A 16,993-nucleotide genomic window follows, 5' to 3' on the forward strand; every position below is an offset into this window, starting at 1 on the left:
ATTTCCTTCCTTTAACCCACTCGTTAATATTCCCTGTCTCACATGTTCTTCTGATGTTGTCACTCCGTTCTCTAGCTCTCAATGTTTTGCCTGTTAGAACCCGCATTTCTCTAGTCGCCAAGAGTTGTCTAGTTTTGGATGTGTCTGGACTCGTCTCCGCGGTGTACGCCATGATTGGTCTGATGGTCTTGTGAATGCGGGTCTTTGTTTCTATTCGAAGATTTCTGTTCTTCCAGATCGTGTTGTTCTAACATCCTGCCACTTTATTGGTCCTAGCGACTTGCTGCCTTACTTACTCTTCCACGTTCCCATAGTTTGTCAAATTCACACCCAGGTATCTAAATGATGACTTCTGTTCGATAACCTCACCATCCTCCTCCAGTTAGAATTTTAAAGGTTCTCTTGACGTAGTCATACACTTTGAAGTGTTATTGAAAACATGCAGGAATCTTCACTGTCGTCCATTATCACTGCATCATCTGCATAGCAAAGTATTTGGATTTCTTTGTCGCCCATTCAGTAGCCTATGAATTCTATGATGTTAAATAGTAATGGGCTACAGGAGTAATTTTCTTTATCCAATTCACTAATCCCCAACATCTGTGCATGGAGAATGTCTGCAACATATATTCAAATTGAAAGTAATGGTTCATCCGCATCATCCAGTTGTTTCATTTAATCATATCAAAGAAAAAACACGAAATGGTTGAGCGTTTATGAAGTAGAAACTCAGCCGAATCTGAAACCTGAATTGAATTAATATATTTCATCATTTATTCATAAGAATTCAGTTGAGCACGGTTATTGTTTATTATATTCAACGTTTCCTTAATCATGTCTTTTCGATATAAATTTGAATCGGTAAAATTTCACTTTAAATATATTTTTTCTTTCCTAAAATAAAAAAAAATCATTTCATATAAAATGTGAGGAGTGTTCGACACTAAATTATACAAATTCACCAATCCAGTCCAATCAAACCAAACCACACTCCTCCTTTGTTTAATACAAAACCTGCAAATCTGCAAGGGTGTCGACTTGTATTTTTGCCGAGGCCGCAAAAACGCTAGAGCAGGCTTTGGAGCCCGATTATCCAATATTAATTTTTAGCATTCTGCAGCTTCTGTTAGGGCGCCAATTGGGTCTCTGTCTAGAGCGGCAATTTGGTTAGCGACGGCCCTGAACCCTATGCACCAGTGCTAAGACAAGATATTTTTTATAACTTTAAGTAATAAAAGATAATGTTTCAGTACTATGAAATACTTCCCAGCAGGCAATAGAAGACGAGATTGGTTCCCTGATAGAGGATATGTAAGAACATCCAAAAACGTAGATGTACTATATCCTAGAAAGGCTTTGTTGAGTGGTGCAAGAAATTCTTTCGTAGTGGTGATTTTTACGGATAAAAATGACATTACCTACGCTTGTGAAGACTTCGCTACTCAAGGAATGCTGGTAAGATTACCACTGAATGCACTTCGATGAATTAGTCTCTTAAGACCATAAAATATGGATAAAACAAGTCAAAATTATACAAAAACGAAAACTATTTCTCAACTGTCCGACCAGGAAGTTGTCATCCATAAAATATTCTTTTTGATGCTATAATAAAACTTAAAGATCGATTCACATCTAACCAATTTTTCTAATTCTTTCTATCCCAATAACTTCACAACTAATGCAACATGAATATTGCCTGATAAACAGGAGATGTTCCAAATTTTGCAGTTATGTGAGAGAAGAAATATACAGAGTAGCCAAGTTTCTGGTTGATTAATCATAAAAATCAGATAGTTTGACCATAACGTGTTAATTTTTTTTAATATAAAGTAAACATTTAAATACAGGGTACCTCATTTAAAAGTGTCAACCCTCAATAACTCTACAACGAATCAGAATTTGTGGAAACACTCCGACAGGTCGATTTTTTATGATAGAGGGACAAGATTTGGGATACAAAGCTTTTTTCTACTAGCAACCCCCTGGAGAGGGATGCAACCCAGGGGGTTGCAACCCCATCAGGAATTTGAATAAGGAAAGCGGGTAGTTTTGTAGCAAATTTGTATGCATGGATTAAAATTTGTAAGAACCTGCTCTGTTCGATCTCTATATATAGAGTGAATATTCACAAAATTACAGGGTGTTTTTTATGGAATTATGGTACCGATAAGTCATTTTTGAAGGTTGCCATTGGTATCATCGGCAAACAATATAATCAGTTTTTCTATACTGGAAACTCCTGTTAAGCCATTTATATGGGATTTTATATAAGAAGTTGTAAATTGCATGCTTTATTCTCTGCAATCAATTGACCTTTCGCTAAATTTGATATAAAACTTATTAAACATATTAGATACTGGCGATAATGGCAGATGGCCATAAAGAGGTTACTAATAAAAATGACTCCCATAATACTCCATAGATGGCGACATGGTAAAAAAAATATTTAATGAACAGCATTTTGAGAATGATTCCAAAAACACCAATAGGCACTAATTAAGCACTAATTGGTGGTATAGAAATTTTTGAGTGATTTACAAATATTTGTGCCAAGTGCGAAGTCAGCACCAAAGGAAATAATTAGTAATATCTTAAAAACTATATATTTTTTTATGACCATTCCAGAAGCATCAATAGCCACTAATTGAGCACTAATTGGTGGTATAGGAATCTTTGGGTTTTATGAAAATGTTGGTGCTAAGTGTGAAGTCAGCACCAAAGGGAATAATCAGTATATCTTGAAAACAGTATATTTTTTTATGATGATTCTGAAAGCACCAATAGGCACTAATTAAGCACTAATTAGTGGCACAAAAATTTTCGGGTAATTGAAAAATGTTGGTGCTCAGTGCGAAGTTGCCACCAAAGGAAATAATCAGCGATATCTTGAAAATGGTTCATTTTTTTATGATGATTCTAAAAGCACTAATAGGCACTAATTAAGCACTGATTAGTGGCATAGCAGTTTTTTCTCAATTTGAAAATGTTGGTGCTAAGTGCGAAGTTAGCACCAACCCCTTCAAATGCCGATTTCTCAAAAAATACAATGGTGCTTGTAAAACTTTACACTGCACTAATAAGCACCAATTAGGCACTAATTATCTGACATATTTCCAGAATTAGTGCTTCCAACTTTTCGCTAACTTCACGGACCCCATTCATGTGTATAATTAAGAGTAAAATACATCATAATATGTTATGTTTTGATGTTTTGATCTGGTTTTTGTGAGATTTTATTTCATATTCTTCTGTTATCAACACTCTTTGTTCTTCCTGTGTTAGTTATGACCTGGACCATATCAATCAATAGCTGCCTTCTTATTCCATATCGTTCCATTATTTCCAACAGTGCTTCATGATCAACGCTCTGATATACCTGCGTAACATCTAGAAATAATATAATGCTAATATTTGTAGGTACTTTCTTCTCCAGCGTCATGCCCAATTTCCGGATGAACTCGAAAATGGCATATGTTTGAAAAAAATGAGACTTATTGGTCTATAAATAGTTTTCAAGAACTACTCTCCTTTTGTTTTATTGATGCAAGTTTTAGACTTCCAAGAAAAATTCATTTCAGTTCATTAACTTCTACTTCTCAATTTCACTCTGAAGGAAACAGTTATTTGAAAACAAGAAATATTCTAATACTAAGTATAACAAATACCTCACTATTAACATTTTTGATGTAGGTTACATTAACTACACCTGTAAGAATTCCACGACCAGAAAGAGTGTCTTTTTCTGTCGGTTTGGACAGTATGACCATAGCTGCAGTCAAGCCAACTTTCACAGCAACCTCTGACAAAATTAAACATTACGATCCATGGAAAAGATTCTGCTACTTCGACAATGAAAGACATTTGAAGTATTTCAAATTTTACTCGCAATCTAGCTGCAACTTCGAATGTCTTGTGAACTACACTGTTCAACACTGTGGATGTGTTAATTTTTATATGCCAAGTGAGTATGATTGAAATCTGGGAAGGCTGAGTCATACTTGTGATTTAAAATTCATTCATATTTCTTGTATTATTTTATTTTTCAGGGGACAATAACACTGGAGTTTGTACTCTTGAAAATCGCTTTTGTCTCCAAGAGTCTAGAAGTGAGTAAAATATTTTCTATTTATCCGTGAGAATTTATTTTATCTAATTAAAGCAACATTGTAACAGTCCCAAGTTACAAGATGGGTAAGTTTATGAAAGAGTATTCGCAGTATATTTAGGTATCTAGGCCGATGAACTCTGAAAGAGGGCATCAAAGTTAACACCTGTTAGTCGTGAGCCCTTTTGTGAGCTTGGAAAAGAACGATATAAGGCAGTGGTCCAACAATAGGAGTGAAATGAAAAAACCCTCTTGAGAAACACTTCGGGTCTTGCTCAGGCAAAGAAATTTGTAGTGCTTTCACCGACCCATACCAAGAATATTTAGAAGCTAAAACGAGCTGATCATCGGGTTATGGTGGGATTACTCCCAGGATACTGTTGTTCAAATACTTTTTGTGGGTAAGTCTGCAGGCTCTGTGGGAGGAAAGTAGAAACAGCGAAAACAATAGTATACAAATGTCTGGGACATACTGGCCTAAGACCCACTCACAAAGGAAAGTTCTGACTACTGACGAAGTAATAGCCAAGGCTCCTGAGGATGTCGTCGGCTTCATTAACCCCCTTCCAGGGTTTGTAAGGATAGGAAGGATAAAGAATAAAAGAACAATTTGGTCGCAGTTCCCCGAAGGCTAAAAGAGCCGCAACGACCTCGATTCAGTGGATAACGATAATAATAATCTAGGTTCTTTTTCAATATAAGAATTTGAATCTTATCTTGAGATTCTTACTACTTTAGATACTCAACAGGATATTTATCAGCGAACTAATCGATGTCAATATGGTTATGATATTGTTATCGAAAATCGTTATTTATTTTTAAAAAAATCTAAAATTTTGATAATGTTGATTGCGATTCAAAAAAGCTACAAGAAAATAAAATCTGAAATTATGGATCAGTTTTTGTGTCTGTCCTCAAATGATGTTTTGTCTACATCCAGAGAGCTGTTTCTAGACTCTAGAATATATATACCGGCCCAATCTCTAGACTCTTGAGATTATAGTTTGTATTTTATCGTATTTTATTAACTCTTATAATAGGCAAAATATGTATCTTCCACATTCAAGAGTTGGTTTGGTCATCCAGACATTGAAAGTATCTCATTCCAATGTGCAGAAAAAGAAAGTAATACAATTTTAGAGGATGATATTGATCGAAAAAATTCAAATGGGGAAAATTTAAAAAAAAAGAAAATGTAACACTTGCCTAAATTTGTCGACTTGGGCTAGTAAAATTTGTGAACATTATGAGTATAATATTTGAGAAGCTCATTGTTAGCAATTTTTGATTTGTCTAATGTTTGTATAAATGATTTTTAATTATTGTTGTTCTATGCATTTTTAAGAATACATAATAATTTGTTATTTTATGAATGCTTTTTCTGTTTTTTAGATTTTATTTGGAGGTTCTGAGAAAATGAACTGAAATTTAATTCAACATATTCATTTCTTATCGTAGATTTTTGAAGTCAACATGATTTATTGTTTTACCTCGAATTAATATAGTTAGTTCCTTAAGAATACCAACTTTCAATAATTGCATCTGTATCATGTGTCTAGTGAGGAAATCTCAGAATTCCTTCGAACTAGAAAAAAATTAGGGGCAAAATCATGGTCTCGATTTTTGAGAAAATTAATTTGGTGAGAAGCGCAAAGAGGAAAGTGTTTTTTATTGCAATTGGCTTTAGATGAAGTTATAATACAAACTTGTGTTCAATCGCTATTTAAAACTCTTTTCAAATATATATGTATAATATGATATATAAAGTTCTTATCGAACTATGGAAATCATCAACAGTTTGTTTCACAGTGATAATTAACCAAATGCCTATCCGGATTAAACACCTTCGATTTTTTTTTCTTTGGTCGCATTTAAAAAACATCATTTATCATTTAGAAACTGATGAAAAACTCTACCATTGTTAAAACGGAAAAACTTGTTTGCCACTGAATATTTTAATTATTTGAAGTTCACAGATAATAATGAATAGGAATTTTTTAAACTTTTGATGATTTTTATATTTTGATATGATTTTTATATAATATGTTATATATTATTGAAAAGGATCAAAAAGTGATTTTGCCAATTTTTTTGGTTTATATTTCAAAAAACCCAACTTGGTATTATAACATGAAAATTAATTGCAATAAAAAACAAGCTATTCTACCAATGGATTCTAGTGAAAAGAGTGCCTGTAGAATGTTTTTGTTTCGTGTTCATAGCACAAATATTAAAGAAGTTATGAGATTTTTCAAATTGCCTCTTACTTATAAGTTGGCGGTTTCCATCAAATTAATTATCTCAAAAATCGAACCTGTAAATGTGCCATATGAAAATGAGCTTTTCAAGCTCAAAGGGATTCTGAAATCCCTTCACTGGACAACGAATTTCAGAAACCCAATACATGCGATATATGGAGTATTCTATCATATTTTATTTCTTTCAAGAAAATTACAGCGAGGACATTTTAAAAGAAAAACTCAACATGAATAATGACATGCCTAGTGAGACTGCCTGCAATTGCTTGCCCCTGTGTGCCGATTTGACGTACCACACCGAAATATCGCAAAGTCAATGGGATTGGAGTAACTCAGATGAAGTTGAATTGGATGGAAAAAGAAGTGATATGGATAAGTAAAGACTCGAAATGTTAATAATAATAGAAGATTGTCTCTGAATAAATGAGAAGGATTTCGCGATATGATTCCTCAATGAAAATTAGCAGGAGTACTTTATAAAAATTATTTTCGGAATTGACCCTCCTTGCAAGATACCTCCTTTAAAAGGCGTTGACAAATTGACGGTTTCCAATTATTTCTATGGGTACTAAAAACATAGTCTTAAAAACCCACATAATATGAATCCCAAAGTAGATATTGCTAACACAATTTTTTTCGATCCTATAACATTATTATTGGCGGTTGAAAATAGTAAACCCTCTTGATTTTCTTCCAAGAATTGCTTTCGTGAGAAATATTTCTGATAAAATTTTTTTTTATAGTTTCCAATAGTCCAGTAGATTAATACATTTCACCTGGAAAAAATTCCGAATTTAATGAAATTTCTACAGGTTGTTCGGGGGTGCTGTGCCATGATCTGTCAAGTTGTCCAACACGAGGACAATGTGCTAACTTGAGGAGGGCGGAAGAACCTCAACATTTTCGGACTTTTTTCAGTTTTTTGCTCATAACTTCTGAACTAAGTAGGTTTTGACCAGAACGTTCATTTTCAAAGTTGAAGACTATTAAATTCTCTACAATTTTGTTTTTTTTTTCCAACACGCGGACCCTATGCTTACTGAAGAACCTCAACATTTCGGACTTTTTCGGTTTTTTGCTTATAACTTTCAGCATAATTAGTTTCCGATCAAAACGTCCATTTTCAGAGTAGTAGATAATTGAATTCCTTATAATTTTGTTTCACGAAACTTTCTTCCAAACCTTATATCAACCGAGATGCAGCCAATCGAAATGTCAAAATGTCGAAAATTGGCAGAAAACGAAGGTTTTCACCCTCTAGCCACCAATTACCAGACGTTCTATGGTAATTACTCATCAATATGGTCATATTGAACATAGGGAGGTGGAGTGGGGAGGTAGCTTTGACTAAAAGCCTATGTTTATGTGTATAGTAGACATTTCAATGTTATCGTTGCATGTTATCACCTTACTGTAGATTCCTATCAACCCATAATTATTTAAAATCTTAATAATCAGATCAACTGGGTAAAATCAATAAAAAATAAACAAGAATTGATTGAAAATTATGATTGTATATAACCCGAAAAAGTCCAAAAATGTTGGGGTTCTTCGGCCCTATTCATGTTAGCACAGGGTCCTCGTGTTAGATAACTCGACAGAGTCATGCCACAACACCACCGAACAATCTGTAGAAGTTTCATCAAGTTCGGAATTTTTTCCAGCAACCCCCACTTTTTTGCTTTGACTACTGGACTATAAATTTGATCGACTATATCTCAATTGATATTAGGTTACCGGAAAAGTTTGTGAATACAAATTGTAGAGAATTTATTGATCTTCAACTTTAACAAAAAAAATTTGATCGAAAACTACTTAAATTGGAGGTTATGAGCAAAAAACTGAAAAAAGTCCGGAAATATTGAGGTTCATCGCCCGCCCTCAAGTTAGCACAGGGACCTTTGACAGTCATCCTACAACACCCCTGAACAACCTGTAGAAGTTTAATCAAATTCGGAATTTTTTCCAGCAGACCCACCTTTTTGTATTTGTCTACTGGACTACAATTAAATTCTGGAGAAAGAAGTCTCTTGCAAACATTCGATATAGTCCATACTTCTCTCAGAATAAATCAAAACTCAGAAGCGGTGCTAACCAGTTTCCACTTCATTTCATCAAATAAGTGTTCCATAAAATAAAGAGTTTCTTCTTGAGACCAGTCTTATGCAAATGGTTCCAAACGGTCTTTTGTGCAATCTTTTGCTCTTGGGTGATCGAAACAGTGCTTACATGATGGTCGGACTCGACAATCTTCATGATTTTATCGACGTGACAATTGGCCTTACAGTGCGTTGTGAATCTTTGACATCGTAATTACCAGAAGTAACGGAATCGACGAAACAAAAATTGCCCGTGATTGGCTGTTGGAGTATCAGGACCATAAACATTATTTTCAGCCGCCTGGCATGCATTTTCGCCTTTATTGAAGAAAAATTGTCAAATATAGAGTATTTCATCTTCGACGTGCGCTCAAACTAAACTGTGTCAACTAATCACAAAACTGTCACAGAAGTTTTTGTAGTACTAAATCTTATCTTTCTAACGCAATCTAGTGATCTGAATTAGACAGCGCGAGATACAGATAACTAAAGCCATTTTTTGGAAAATTAATGGATTTCATTTTACTACACCTTATATGAAATATCAAATCCAAGAAAAACATATACCCAATATTTCCATGAATAATCCGATCCAATACAAATCTTGCGAGTCATTCCAACCTCCTCCTAAAATTTCGTGGTGTTAACGTCATAGAAACAAAAAACCATCTGATCATTCCGTACCAACAGATCCGACTGAGTTGGGATTATTTAAATTGAATTCAAATAACAATTTCAAGCTTTATGCAAAATTTCATGACTACATCATCACAAAAAACAGAAAATGTTGAATTTTTGGAAAAGAAATATGCAATATTCCCGTGAGATCCGATCGGGTTGAGATTTTTTTTTGTCTATAGAATACTTCTTACAAGCTTTGTGCGAAATTTCTTCTTCTCCAGAGTGATATGAGGTGAGGAGCTTTCGGCGCTCGATATTCATGACATACGTCAATGGACTAGTTTTCATTTTTTTGTTAAAGATTAATTCCAAAAATTTAAGTAAAATGAAACAGAAATGTGGAAAAATCGTTGAAATATCTCTAGAAATGAAAAAGTTATGGGACTTTGAAGTTGCGCTCGGAAGAATAATTTCATAGTACGTGTGAGTGTCGTGACGTCACACACTAGACGACTGGTATTCGCAGAGTGCTTACGAATTCATTGGTGTACAATCACTTGTGCCGTTCGTGTCGTGTTTTGTTCGTTACACGATGGCTGAAATAACTTACTATACATATACATACATATAAATTAATTGTTTCTCTTTTTACTTTTTACTCCTCACATAAATATGTTTTGCCATTGATAGACTTCAACAACCAGTACTCAACTACAAACTGTTTATGAAACGTTTTTCAAATAAATCATCGTTATAAGCTGAACCATGATGAAGCAAACTCAAAAGTAGATACTCACTTGAAAAGTTTAACTCCTTTTATTTCTGCATTGACATAAGATGGATTTGAAGAAAAAAACTCCATCACTGCGAATATATCTATTTTAGGCAAATTGTCACTTTGTCCTTTCACGAAGCCTTCTTCCATTATGGTGACATAAAAACAAAACTCGAGTTAAAACTACACTGTACAACTACAAACGGCGCGAGAGCCTTGGCGCGGCTAAGTATTTAAACGTAATTTATGGTGTAGCGATCACAGGCAAGAGCCGTGACGTCACAGACCAAAGACGTTCCGCGCTAAAATACGTAAATTTAAATCATCTATTTCTCAGTCATTTATTGATGGATTTTCAAAATTTTTTCACTGATTTATTAATTTTGCTCTATATTGTAATTATATCTTGTCAAATATATTATTATCAACATCACTAAACTAGTCCATTGCACTCCTAGAGACAACAGAACTGACATCTCATATATTCACGTATTCAGCGTTTTATATAGTCTTGAATGGGGCGATTGGCGCAGAAATATGAGCTCAAAAGCTCCTGACTTCGAGTCATTGCATTCCTCTAAATTTCCTTTCACAAATTTTAATTTCTTTAAACTTGTGTAGTATTTCAATGACATTTACATTTCAGCTATCGAGCATCTGCAGTTAAGGTCTTCTTCAAAACTGGCTTCTTCCTCCCTTCACAAAGGGATGAACTGTATGGAACCAACGATTTGATATCTAATATTGGTGGAGTCCTGAACCTTTTCGTTGGGGTTTCGCTGATAACATGTGCAGAAATTATATACTTTTTATCAGTCAAACTGGTTGATAATTATCACAGATATGGGTACTGGATTGGACCATAGATGTAGAGAGATCTTATAGCCAAAAACCTACGTTCATAACTGCTTAACTACTTCTCTGTTCAGATCTGATCATTTGAAATCATACGATTTGATCATTAAATTATTATGTTACATACTCTATTGTATATTACATTATACGGATATGAGGTTTTTCATTTTGCGAATATGACTACAATGTGAAACTTTTGGTTTAATTTTCCTCCCCCTGAAAATGTTAAAGTTCACATTTGGGAATGTTTACTATCCAAAAATCGAAAGAAAACAAATTGAGGAACTAACTGATCAAAAATCTATATACTCGTTCATATCTACATAAATTGACTGGGCAAACTTATGAAATTTCAAAGGTGTAATGCTATCGTTGTACTGCATACAATATTTTTTTACTGCAAGAGTCTAGCTCAATTCTTATATCATCAGCATTACGATAACGATCTCATCTCAAGCCATATATTTCAATAATTCACTATGGGACATAAGAAGTGCGTTCTTTGTGGAGAAATTCGCGAATTGAGTGAAATGTATCACTAATATGTTTTCATACCCGCGCGCATTAATTGCGTTCGATAACGATTGCCTGTGTTTGCTTCAGTCCGTTCTAACAACTCATAATACACTACGCCGAGCTGATCCCACCAAATAATGGCGTGACTTTGGAACCGTGAATATTCGGTTTGGCCGTCGATATGGAAGAATGGCCGGGATATTCCCATGATTTTCTGCGCTTGGGATTATCGTATTGAACTCATTTCTGGTTTCCAGTCACAATGCGATGCTGAAATCCCAACCGTGTATGCCTTGCAAGCAGCTGTTCACGAGCAAACTAACGCCGTTCTACATCTCTCGGCTTCAACTCGTACGGCACCCAATTTCCTTGTTTCTGAATCATTCCCATGACTTTCAGGCGTTTTAAAATGCCTTGTTGCGTCACTCCCAATTATCCTGTCAATTCTTGTTGAGTATGACACTAGTCTTGATCAAGTGATGCCTCCAATTCTGCATCTTCTATAAACTTCTCCCTTCCACGTCTTCGACGTTAAAAAAATCGACGTTCTTGAAGCGTTGAAACCACTCTCGGCACGTTCTTTCACTAATAGCGGCCTCTCAATGGGTATTTGAGAGCATTCGATGAGCCTCAGCCGCAGATTTCTTCATATTGAAGCAGAAAATCGAAACCTTCAGCAAATGACGAGAATAACTTCATGATGCAGACGCAAAGGGACTAAAATTTCGATAGCGTTATGTTTACGAATACCTATGCTCCTTGTATGACATCTGCGATCTAAATATTTTGACTACCACTACAGTGACTTATTAAACCACAGTGGAGACATGAGTAGTTACCTGTTTTCTGGGATTTATTCAGAATGAGAGGCCCATTTTATTAAGTCACTGTGATATTCTCCAGTTGAATTAATTTGTTCTATATATAATCGAATATTATGAGGCATAATAATTTTGATTTTGACGTGTGTCAGTTCAGTCAATTGTATTATTAACTTCTATGGTTCTATGTCCCATTCGGCATTTTTAGGATTGATTTGAACGAATTGTCGCCACTATTTTTAATTAAGTCACTGTAACTACAAATTCCCGCTACAATATATGAAATTCAGCTTTTTTACTATAAAAAAAGTATCATTATAATTTATTGAAGTTTAGGGGTGTCGGCAGAGGGTAGCAACTGTCATGAGTGTCCGGCAATGGACGACGAGATTTCTTAAGTTATCCCGAAGAAAATATAAAAAAATTGAGGTTTATACTTTAACGAATTCAGGTTACTATTTTTCACACCTTCACTACCTATTACCTGTCGAAGTAAGTAAAGGGTGTTTTTTTTTAGAGCTATAGAACTTTAAATTGCAATAAACAACAATGGATTATTCGATTGACATGAATTTTATTTATCCGCAAGATAATCGTGTGGCATTACAGTTTAAATATGATTTCTGGCGTATGACCGCCACAGCTGCCTCGGATGTAGTCCAATCTGGAGGTCCAATTTTCGATGACTTTTTCCAACATTTGTGGCCGTATATCGGCAATAACACGGCGACTGTTGTCTTCCAAATGGTCAAGGGTTTGTGGCTTATCCGCATAGACCAATGACTTTACATAGCCCCACAGAAAGAAGTCTAGCGGTGTTAAATCACAAGATCTTGGAGGCAAATTCACAGGTCCAAAACGTGAAATTAGGCGGTCACCAAACGTGTCTTTTAATGAATCGATTGTGGCAAGAGTTGTGTGACATGTTGCGCCGTTTTGTTGGAACCACAGCTCCTGGACATCATGATTTTTCAATTCAGGAATGAAAAAGTTAGTAATCATGGCTCTATACCGATCACCATTGACTGTAACGTTCTGGCCATCATCGTTTTTGAAGAGTACGGACCAATGATTCCACCAGCCCATAAAGCGCACCAAACAGTCAGTTTTTCTGGATGTAACGGTGTTTCGACATACTCTTGAGGATTAGCTTCACTCCAAATGCGGCAGTTTCGTTTGTTGTTGTAGTCATTCAACCAGAAGTGCGTTTCATCGCTAAACAAATTAAAAATGGACGTAGTGCGCGATACGTATTCCGCAAAGAACCATTATTTTCGAAATAAAATTGCACTATTTGCAAGCGTTGTTCAGGCGTGAGTCTATTCATGATAAATTGCCATACCAAACTGAGGATAAATCACTTGACAGCTGTTAAATCGGTCGCCATCTCGAACAGTAATGCCAACTTAAAGTTATATACCTCGAAAAAAAACACCCTTTACAACCCAAACTCTTTAGTCGCTCGATAGGGGACATAAAAAGAGGACACAGAAAAACTTTCAGCTTATATAAAATAAGGATGGTCTGGCAGTCCTGAGCTCTTGGGCTAATGCGGACGGCCGGGCGGATTGAAAGTGAGGTTGGTTCCTTATTGATAACTTGATTTTCGATTCGATTATGAATGAAATGTCTGGAATATGATCAAATGCGGAAAACCTCTGATAATCACCGACACAATTTTTCCAAATACTCAGGAAATATTCATAAACGTTATCTAATCACCAGTTTTGCGTCATTTAATGCAGAATGAATTTATCATTGTACACGTGAACCAAAAGCAAAATGGAAAGAAAAAGTACTGGAATTGAAATGACAAAGAAAAAAAGGGAAAAAAATCGAAAAATGGCAGATGCGAAGATGTTCGCCCAAGATTTGAGAGGATATATTCGAGGATACTGTGAAGTATCCAGTATACAAGGATTAGCTAATACTTTACACACTACTACTCTTGTTGAAAGGTAAGGGCACTATATAAAAGGAGCAAATGCGTTTCTCAAAATTTTCAGACATAATGATGATAAGATTTAAGTAAGGGCAATGTTATTTACTAAAAGTTCAAGGTTGATTCTAGGATTTTGAAAATTTATGATTGAAAAATTTTAAGGTTGAAGTCCTTGAACTGGAACTTTTTTTCGTAAAATATAAAGAGTTTATGAGTCATTTAAATAATAATGAGATTTTGAAAAATTAACCATTGTGACTTCTTTTTTAATCTAATAAATTTGTGAATATGACCTAATTCTAACATATTAAGGATGATTGATATTTCTACTCCGACTTGCAAGTCATTATGGCAGATCTATCTAAAGGTTATGAAAGATTGCACAAAGACCCAGAAATATCGATATCGAAAATTATATTCTGTTGTTGCTTTTGAATATCTTTTTTTTTAATTATTTCAAAACTTGCAACCTGTAGCTGGAATTTGATTTGGTAACAAATTTTATTGAACATAAAAATATTAGTGAATACCATTCTGCAATTCCCTTTTTTCAAAATTTTATTTTTAGGATTTGGTGGGTTGGTGTCTTCATGTTTGGAATTGCAGGATCCTGCTTTATGGTATATCGAATCCTGAATAAATTTTTTACAACTCCTGTTCTCGTTGCCTTAGCCACGAAAGAAAGTACTATCAATGCTATTCCTTTTCCTGCTGTTACCATATGTCCAGAGGCTAAAATATCGTCCAGCTGTCTGAATTATACTGGTATCCTCAAAGCTAGGAAAGGAAATACTACTGTTGAATATGAGATTAATCAGTAAGTAACTGATGCAATTCGAATATTTTGAATAAATTTTTGCTCGAATAGTGTGAGGAAATTGAAACTTGAAATTTAATTCGAAGAATATGAGAATTTACCCTGACGGGTTCAGTTTTGCAAACATAGTTATCACAGTTTATTCATTTCAACTTCAAGACATTCTTTCTCATGAGAAATGTGGTGACAGAAAATCGATTTTTTCTATTGAATTCCAGAAATGTTATGTTCGATTATATGGCAGCCTTATGTCGACAAGAAAATCATCAAGGAGCTTCATCTTCAATGCCCCAAACCATAGAATATGCAGAATTTTTTGATGAGGTAGGAATCAACTTAAATCAGTCATAATATTGAGGATAATATATTGACTGATTCATATAGACTAAATCCAATTCACACATATCTAATTCACGCCATAAAGAAGAAAAGTGAAATGTCATCTTTCGATGACGTTCCAACTCAAGGTTGTGGTTGTTCCTTGTTCTTGAACATAGTGTTAATTTAATATGATAAGAGTTTTTTGACGTAATATTCCTAAGATTAATCCAAATTAATAATCAATTCCTTGAAGCACTTTTAACTATTAACTCCTCAACATCTCGAATTGTTGTGAGTGTTTTGAGTCATGTTTGTTGTTGTTTTGTCTTACTAAATGTATAATATTTCAGCTCCCTGAAGATGGTCACAATGATGACCGAAAGCAACAATAAATGAGATAGATCTCATACAGCTTGACTACCACACCCGATATCCCCGAATTATGCCCTTTTCAATATTGGCAGTACTTAAATTTTTTTCCATATTTCAGTGTAAAGCAGTCAAACTCGAAAATTCTTACTGCGCTTGGATGGGAAAAATGAAAAATTGTAGCGAAATATTGACACCAATATTAACAAGCCAAGGATTATGCTACAGTTTCAACATGTACGATGTCAGAGATATATACACAGACTTGAAGTAAGTTAAGGTTTAGACCTTCGGTACTAATCAACAAGTCACTATATCCTTTTTTTCTCAAGATGATTACTTCATAATTTGTTTTCAGTACAATGAAATACTATGATAAGCAAAGTAATAGAAGGCAGGATTGGGATCCTGAAAAAGGATTCTCGGATGCAACGGACTTGAGAAATATGTACCCCAAAAGAGCAATATTGAACGGTGCTAAAAGTGCACTGGTAGTTGTGTTATTAACAGATCGAGAGGATATCAATTATGCATGTCGAGACTTCTCTATTCAAGGAATGAGAGTAAGAATGACTTTTTCTAGTTTTCTGTTTTGTTCTAGATTTCAATGTTCTTCTTCTCTCATAATAAAAAAAATTCAAATGAATAATACCTCAAAAGAACTTTGTGAACATACTTTTGCATACAGATAATCGACTTTTGACAATTTGACGTATTGATAGCAGAGTTGCTGGATGAAATTATATAAAGGCTCATTTTCACGATGATTGTACTATCACGATAATTACAGGGTGGCCATTTGAAAACGAAACAGACGAGATTACAGACGAAATAAAGTTTTTCGATAGAAATGCTCGGACAGGTCGATTTCTGTTTCGAGGAGGACAACTTAAGATGTAGGTTACGGACGCATAGCGCTTCAACCCTTGCTGCTACAACCCCCCCCCCCCCCCAATTTTTGAATAGGGAAGATGGGGTGAGTGATACCTCAATTTAAAGGTATTTTTATACTGATTTCAGCACAGTAATTGTTTTTTCATTTTATGCATTAGTTCTCGAAATATTCATGCGTTAGTTAGTTAGGAAGGAAGCCACAGTCATGGTTGTTTTGAAGCTTAAAATGTCGATTTTTCACAAAACACTACAAGTGCCATGAAAACACCACTTCATTTTCAAATACTTAGTTAAGAATATTTCGAGAACTAATGCATAAAATGAAAAAACAATTACTGTGCTGAAATCAGTACAAAAAAAATACCTTTCAAATGAGGTATCACTCACCCTATCTTCCCTATTCAAAAATTGGGGGGGGGGGGGGGTTGTAGCAGCAAGGGTTGAAGCGCTATGCGTCCGTAACCTACATCTCAAGTTGTCCCCCTCGAAACAGAAATCGACCTGTCCTAGTATTTTTATCGAAAAACTTTATTTCGTCTGTAATCTCGTCTGTTTCGTTTTCAAATGGCCACCCCGTATATCGTGACAGTAGATATCGCA

At 34.9% G+C, this 16,993-nt stretch overlaps 2 protein-coding genes across 2 annotated transcripts in view; both read left to right on the forward strand.

Annotated features, from left to right (window-relative positions):
- Positions 1-10,867, forward strand: part of LOC123683115 — a 36,360-nt gene extending 25,493 nt beyond the window's left edge. The window contains exons 15-19 of the mRNA XM_045622014.1: positions 1,251-1,455; positions 3,691-3,961; positions 4,047-4,106; positions 6,553-6,739; positions 10,505-10,867. Of these exons, the coding sequence (XP_045477970.1) occupies positions 1,251-1,455; positions 3,691-3,961; positions 4,047-4,106; positions 6,553-6,739; positions 10,505-10,724 (943 nt within the window). The 3' untranslated portion in view covers positions 10,725-10,867. The remainder of the gene's footprint in view (positions 1-1,250; positions 1,456-3,690; positions 3,962-4,046; positions 4,107-6,552; positions 6,740-10,504) is intronic.
- Positions 10,868-13,781: 2,914 nt separating this feature from the next.
- LOC123683116 overlaps positions 13,782-16,993 on the forward strand; it is a 43,726-nt gene continuing 40,514 nt past the window's right edge. The window contains exons 1-5 of the mRNA XM_045622015.1: positions 13,782-14,008; positions 14,561-14,809; positions 15,028-15,133; positions 15,621-15,769; positions 15,858-16,062. Of these exons, the coding sequence (XP_045477971.1) occupies positions 13,833-14,008; positions 14,561-14,809; positions 15,028-15,133; positions 15,621-15,769; positions 15,858-16,062 (885 nt within the window). The 5' untranslated portion in view covers positions 13,782-13,832. The remainder of the gene's footprint in view (positions 14,009-14,560; positions 14,810-15,027; positions 15,134-15,620; positions 15,770-15,857; positions 16,063-16,993) is intronic.

This window comes from Harmonia axyridis, chromosome 6, assembly GCF_914767665.1.
Source record: "Harmonia axyridis chromosome 6, icHarAxyr1.1, whole genome shotgun sequence".
In the NCBI taxonomy this organism is placed as follows: Eukaryota; Metazoa; Arthropoda; class Insecta; order Coleoptera; family Coccinellidae; genus Harmonia; species Harmonia axyridis.